Below are 7,581 nucleotides of genomic sequence, written 5' to 3'. Positions count from 1 at the left end.
TGCCAGGATAGTATCGACATCCACTAACAGATAGCAGTCCCTCAGATGGTAAAGATACTAAAGGGTGAGAAAACTCATGCCTCTTGTATGAATGGTTCTGCAGCAAGGTAACCCTTCATTGTCTTTTATAGCTCTCAGGTTAAGCAGAATCAGTTTTGAGGAATTAGAATGTGAACTAGATATTAGATGATTCTATGGCATTAATATTTTTAATGTCATAATGGTATTGTGGCTTTGTAGGAAAATGTCCTTATTTATTGGTGCTGTTTGCTGAAGTGTTTCAGAGCAAAGTATCATGCTCTCTTCAGATGGGTTACTTTCAGGTGGTTCGGCAAAGATGTACTTATATTTAATGTGTTTATTATCTATATGCATAGAAAAAGCAAATATGTCAAAATATTAACAGTTGTTGAATCAAAAAGGATATATGAATGTTCATCAAAAAGGATATATGAGTGTTCATTGCACTATCTGTTCAACTTTTTTGTATATTTGACATTAAAAAAATGGTAGAGGAAAACGAGTTTTGCCTAGAGGTTTTGGCTGTGGAGGAGGAGCGATGGCTACATTCCAGTGGGAGATGGCTTTTGTGCTCCCTGAGGAGGAGTGAGATGGGCTAGCCCCGGCATCCCTGAATTAGGCACACCTAACAAAGGGGACGAAAGCACAACCTGTGAGAGCCCCAAAGGGCAGGAGGCCCAGCTCTACTCTTTGGTTGTTTCTTTTTTAAGGTGTCGTTCAGTGGAAATGGATCTTAACCAAGCCCATGTAGAGGATACTCCGAAAAGAAAAGGAACCAAAGTGTTTGGGAGCCTTGAAAGGGGGTTGGATAAGGTTATCACTGTGCTTACCAGGAGCAAAAAGAAGGGCTCTGCCAAAGATGGGCCAAGGAGACTAAAGGTAAGTGGACTGGAAATCTTTGGTGTGGATTTCAGAAGGCAGCTGCTACTCAACTGCTTTTTTTTTTTTTTTAAATAAAGTAATGAATGAATGAATGGATTAGTATTTTTTATTTACTTATGTATTCATTTAGTTAATACTTATTTTTTGAGCACCTAAAATATGCATTTTACTATACAGTGAATGGGCTTTGAGAATGCACAGCTGCCCCTTTTAAGGAGCAAGTAACTATAACTCAAATATTCAAGTGTATGTAGAGAGAACTCACAGAGGCAGCATGGAGGTTGGGAGGCATGGACCTCTATGAGAAACCGCCTTAAGGATACTTTAAGGATGGAGACTTGAGCTCAGTTGTCATATCTCTGGCACATAGAAGAGTCTCTGACACATAGAAGAGTCTCTGACACATGGATACTCTTGTAGGCCCTTACAAAATATTTGAGTGCATGGCAGGGAGTTTGAACTTTGAGTGTGGTGTGTATGAAGAAAATAGTGAGCAACAGGTTGGAAATATAGCCTTGCTAAGAGGTTCGGGCCTTATTCGATGGACTTATTTATCATGCTTTAAAAGGTCGACTATGTCAGTGGTGTGGACAGTATTTTTAGTAGGAAAAGAAAAGAAAAATATTATTAGTAGGTATAAGATGCTTCTTACTCTCCTGGATTTTCTCTGAGCATTCATTCAAACATCTAATGGATGACATTTTTGTTTGGGGAGGTAAGAAGTAAAGGGATGACTAAGACACAACCTATGTCCTTGAGGAACTCATAGAGTGACAGTGAAAAAAGGCAAGGATGTTGTTGGTCAGACACACAGGGCTCAGCGCTGTAATAAAAACATCTTCAGTGGACAGGAGGGGTGGGCCCAGAGGAGCAGGGAGAAGATAGTAGTGTTCCCTGTGATTTGGGGACTGGGTCTGTGTTTAGTTTTTGCACTGAGTCTCATTTTGAACAAATCTGGGTAGGTTTGAGGGAAGAATGTTCTGAGATCCCATTTATTTTTTAAAGTGGAAGAAGGACTTACCCATTAGGATGTGGTACTTTGTTGAACTTATTATATTCAGTGTATTCACTGAAAAGTTTTATGTTCCACATGGCTGTTTATTAGGCATGTTTTATCCTTTTATTCTTAGGTTTTTCTGGTTGGAGACAGTTGTAAAGTATTCTAAAGCTTCACATTGGGATTAAGTGCCATTTCTCTGAAAAACAGTAAATAAAGAAAATTAAGGAAACTTGTCCAATTATATATATTATCGAGAAGCTAAGCAGTTACCAAATACTAATGCATAAAGTAGGATTAATTATTTTACAAAAGGATTCACTTAAATTGTGATTCGAAAGTGCTGAGTTTATTATTACCTTGACAAAGCCAGTCTCGTTTGGTGAAAGAGCCCTGGATTGGGACCCAGGAGACAGAGTCCCATCATAGCTGTGCCACTTGTTCCTCTTATAACTTGAAGCTGAGGTCCTCAAACTCTAGTCATTTAATACTCACCTTCATATCAATATGTCATCTACACTATTATTTATCTGGTATTGTTTTGTATTGACTCTTATCTTAAAAAAAAAACAACAGATTTATAGAGGTATAATTGACATAAACTGCAGATATTAAAAATATGCAATTAACATACTTTTAGCGTTATATGTGCACCTGTGAAACCATCAGCACAATCAAGATGACTAACTTTAAAAAAAACTTACATTTATTTAAAAGGAAACTAAATATTATTAGTTTTTGCTAATTATAGTTTTCTAAGTCATATTGGAACAAATACATAAATATTAAAATAAAATATTTATTCACATACCACCCAGAGTTATCTTGTATGTTTCCAGTGGCAGTTTATATCACATTTTGGGAAACCCTACATTAAGAAATGTATATCTTTCCTTTGGGCCATAGATTCTTAATTTGAAAAGTAAGGTAGTTGGGTGTTTTCCAAGCTCAGCATTTTGTTGTTTATAAAAACTCAAATCTGAAAGACATAGAAAGTGTGATTTTGTTTGAGTGAAGTACTACTAGGAAGATTGAGATTTCTGTCTCTAGGACCTATTGAAACAGTAGTTTGACACACAGTAAGTAGCTTGGCACATAGTAAGCCTTCAGTAACTAGGTGGACGAATAGATGGCTAGATACCAATTAGGAATTAAATTATCTGAGAACTGTGCTTTCAGTGAATGAGAAAAAAAGCTTGATGCTACTTTTTAAAAAAGAATACTTGCTATGTTCATTCTTACATAGAATTGTCATGTAATCAGCTCCTGGGATTCTGTAATATTTAAATAATCAAAAAAGAATTAAGGAAACATATCCAACTATATATATGCAAACGAAGTATTCTAGGGCATTTGTTTCATGTTCCCACAGCTTACATTTCAGGACTGTTAATGTCTCTCATAGTGTAGGAAGGGAGAAATGGGTAAAGCTCAAATAGACATTATTTAATATTTATTTCTTTAAAAAGATTCGTAAGAGGAAGATGAAAGTATTAAAAAGATGCTATATAGATATAGTTAGTAATAAATATGATTTCTTCAGGCTTTTCTTGTGCCATCTTAATCCAACTTACCTTGAAGAGTTGGTGTAAATTTCTTTGTAATATTTTCTTTGAAATATTTCCCTTCAAAATGGTACTATATTGAGGAGTTTTGCATCTCTATATAAGGGACGATGGCCTTTGTGTTGATGTAAAGATTTACTTCTCACCCTTTATTTTTCTTTTTTAAGCTTCACTATAATGTGACTACAACCAGATTAGTGAATCCAGATCAACTCTTGAATGAAATAATGTCTATTCTTCCAGAGAAGCACGTTGACTTTGTACAAAAGGGGTAAGAAAGAACCATAGTGATATGCTGTTGCATTTATTACTTGAGATATTAGTTTTGAGCTCTGAGAAAACATGAGTTGAGTCCTCTCTTGCCTTAAAAAATAATGTTTCTCCCACCTCATTCCAAAAAGCTTTTGTGATTGTGTCATTGTTCATAATTTAGTCTCTTTTATTTTATATGAGCTATAGAAATTTTTTAAGTGCCCATATTGTCACCACTTTGCAAGTTAGACTTTTCAAAACAGGAAAATCTGAACTTCTTCCAGTATTCTTTTTTTTTTTTTAAGAGAATTTTTATAAGAGTTTATTGGAGTCAAACTCATGACGTATGCCAGGGAGCAAGATCTCAAATGCTCCTCTTCCAGTATCTTTTACATCCTCTATCTTCCTATGATGTTCTGCTTTACAATAGTATGTATAAATGATAACCTAAATTTATGTGATGCCTCTAACAAATCTTGGATTTATATAGACTCCTTCTCTTTATGACTTGCTATTTTACAGGACTGGGTTTTCAGTACTTTAGCAAGTCATTTTTTTTTGAGTGAATGGCCATCAAAGCCTCCCAGGTAGTGATCTCATGGTCTGAATGTCCAGGCCTCTTCTGGTTACTTAAGAAGTTCATATTTCCAAGCATTTCCACTTAGTTATGTCTCTTTAAAATTTCATTATTAACTCAGCTAAGAAGAGCCAGTAATAGATTTAACAAAAACATTAGAATAGTCAATCTAGAGTTAAGATATTAAGAAACAATCTTTTGCAAAAGTAGTTTTACCTTTCACTCTGTAAGTGTTGGTAGCATTCCTTCCTTATGTGAACTTCGGCTTTCTTCTTTAGGTGTCATTAGAACACATATAACTGAACTCACTCTGATCTGTTCTTCATGCTTGGGGTTTAGCCACAGTTCCAGAACCTCTAGCCAGATCTATATCAGAAAGCTTCCAATTATCTTCTCTTTAGCATATGATCTCTATCAGATCACTAACTGGCTGTTAGCCAATAATTTGTTCTAACTTCCTGATCAACCAGAAGGTCTCTGCCTTGATCCTTTTTTATTTCTTTTTACCCTTTCTGTTTCTACCTTCTTTGTGACAAAGCAGAATAACAAAAGCTAAGTTTTTTAGTGGTAGGACTAATCTCAGTGATATTCCATTATCTTTTTGCTGTCAGGAAGAATTACTTTTTATCTCCCAGATGACTAAATTTCTCTATGCTTTATCTTCCCTTTAGAAACCATAACTACAGAGTACTTCTTTTGGCATTTCTGATATTGACTGCTAATTTTTAAGAGATCAAGCCCCAAAACATAGAACTAAGTTAGTAAGAAAAAGAATAATGTTTTGCGAAACCTCATAGCACATAACAGATGCAGGTAATTTCTCCACACTTCTGTGGAATAATGCCCCTTAATATTTAGGGAACTGAAATTTAAAATCGGTATTCTATTGTTTGTGTTTATTGGAGATCAGTAAGACAAATAAAACTAAAATATAGTATAAAGTAACTTAAAAAATTGATTTATATGAATTCAGTTTATGCACCTTTTCAGGAACATACTTATTACTGAAGATGTAGCCTTCATTTAGTCCGGGCCTTTCCTTTATCAGAGCAGTTAACATGGCCATTCTAATTATATACGCCATACATTTCAACCATGGAAATGTACCATCTCCTTGGGCTTCCTTTTATAACTCTGCTATGAAGTGTTATAACAATCATAACTTATTATTATTGGAAAAACCTCAAAAACACGTGTCCTGACAGGTTGGTGGCTTCAGTTTTATTTATATGAAAGACAGAAGTTTCCGATGAGGTGCATGCAAAAAAATATTCTTAATCTTCACTGAGCTTTCTCTTGTAAACATTGTGGAAGTGGCCTAATGTTCAAGGATTACAATGTTGAAAGAGTTGTATAAAGGATGCCAGAAGATTTCTTGAGTGTGAATGGCATGTATAGCTATGAAAGAAGGGCTTTTCTTTGAAGCAAGGGAGAATTCTGGTAAAGCCTTTTCGTCTTTATTTTTTCTTAAGATCCTAGTTCAGCTTCTTGGAAAACTCTAGTCATACTCCATCACTAAAGCATAGCTAGGTCATTTGGAAACCGTGAGTAGTAATATATTGCTTAATAGAAAATAATGGTTTGTTTTCTCTACCAGCCTCCTAAACGCTTAGAAATCTCTTGTATTACACAGAATATTCATGGTTCTCCTACTAACTGACTCCTTATCTTGTTTTTCACAGCTATACACTGAAGTGTCAAACACAGTCAGATTTTGGCAAAGTGACAATGCAGTTTGAACTAGAAGTATGCCAGCTTCAAAAACCCGATGTGGTGGGTATCAGGAGGCAGCGGCTTAAGGGTGATGCCTGGGTTTACAAGAGATTAGTGGAAGACATCCTATCTAGCTGCAAGGTATAATTGATGGATGGTTTCCATCCTGCTGGATGAGTATGGGTGTGATACAGCCTACCTGGAGACTGGCATGATTGGTTTGATTTTTAAAGTCCATTGGAACTACGAACTCGTTTCTAAAGAACTGTCTTAAGCCAATATCTTTTAGTTTTTAAACAAAAGATATTATTTTGTAGACGAATCTAAGGCCAGCCCATCTGTCATTATCTGTTTCGTCTTTTTTAATCATGTGGCTTTGTGTATTAATAACTGTTGACTTTCCTAGATTCACTTCCATATGTGAATGTAAGCTCTTAACTATGTTTCCTTTTAATGTGTAATTTCTTTCTGAAATAAAACCATTTGAGAATATAGCAGCCTTTTTTCTCTTCTTTGTATTTAATTTTGGTCCAAATAAAACCTCAATTGGCTTCCTGACTATTAAGTAGAGACTATTTGGAGTATGTTTTATCTGTTATCAAATATGCCTTGGGCAGAAAAACAGATAAGAATTCATTTGCATAATTTTTTCCTGTCTCTGATTTAAGTAGGATTTATTGAGATCGTTAACTAAGTCACAGCTGTGGTTACCAGAGTTAAACAACACATTTAATATGTTGAATAAAAGAGTATTGACTTCAGTAAGTGTGTTCGGTCAACAATGATAAGTATCTGAACTATGAACCTCCATGAAATGTTACTTTATGGTAATTTTTTTTAAGTCTCTATGTTGGCCCCAAATTTGTATTTTTATTTCGTTTTATTGGTCTCTAAAGGCCAGCACTCAAGTTAAATTTGTACGGATTTTACCAATTAAACTAGTTGGAGAAAAAATAGCACTATTTCTAGTCAGTAGTCGGGGAGTGTTTTGTCATTTATTCAATAAACATTTACTAAGTGCTTACAAGCATTAGGTCCTGGGGCTGAAGATGATACTGGCAAGTAAACTCACGGAGTGTAGAGCCTATTAGGGGCAGATGCATAAACCAGTGTTTATAACGTAGAAGGGCTGATCACCTTTGCCCAGAGAAGAAAGGGTTGATTTTTGGGGAGGAAACAGTATTTGGTCTTGAAGGATATTTGAGTTCAAAAGAAAGAAGAGGGAGTATGACATTCTTGACAGAATAGTGTGTGTAGAGGCATGAAGTTATAAAACGGCATGATGTGTGTAAGATAGAGGCCGGAGGCAGTGCGAGAGGGAAGTAGCAGATGAGGGTCAGAAGTTTAGCTGAATATAAGTGAAGAAAACTTGAAGGAACTTGAATGCTCCATGAAACTGTTTGGCAAAGGAGAGCTGTCAGGTGTAAATTTTTTTATAACAGCTTTAATGAAATATAATTCCCATACCATAAACTCACCCCTTTAAGTTATAATTCAGTGATTTTTAGTATATTTACAGTTGTGCAACCATCACCACAGTCTAATTTTAGAACATTTTCATCACCTCAAAGAGA

At 35.4% G+C, this 7,581-nt stretch overlaps 1 protein-coding gene across 4 annotated transcripts in view; it reads left to right on the top strand.

Moving 5' to 3' along the window:
* MELK (maternal embryonic leucine zipper kinase) overlaps nucleotides 1-6,501 on the top strand; it is a 66,625-nt gene extending 60,124 nt beyond the window's left edge. For all 4 annotated transcript variants that reach the window (XM_025046532.1, XM_006911574.3, XM_015589105.2 and 1 more), the window contains 3 exons: nucleotides 732-900; nucleotides 3,633-3,736; nucleotides 5,977-6,501. In XM_025046532.1, the coding sequence (XP_024902300.1) occupies nucleotides 732-900; nucleotides 3,633-3,736; nucleotides 5,977-6,154 (451 nt within the window). In that variant the 3' untranslated portion in view covers nucleotides 6,155-6,501. The remainder of the gene's footprint in view (nucleotides 1-731; nucleotides 901-3,632; nucleotides 3,737-5,976) is intronic.
* The last annotated feature ends 1,080 nt before the right edge of the window (nucleotides 6,502-7,581 follow it).

This window comes from Pteropus alecto, unplaced genomic scaffold (assembly GCF_000325575.1).
Source record: "Pteropus alecto unplaced genomic scaffold, ASM32557v1 scaffold114, whole genome shotgun sequence".
NCBI classification, from domain to species: Eukaryota; Metazoa; Chordata; class Mammalia; order Chiroptera; family Pteropodidae; genus Pteropus; species Pteropus alecto.
Note: the sequence above shows the minus strand (reverse complement) of the source record. Positions and strands in the feature narration are given on the sequence as shown.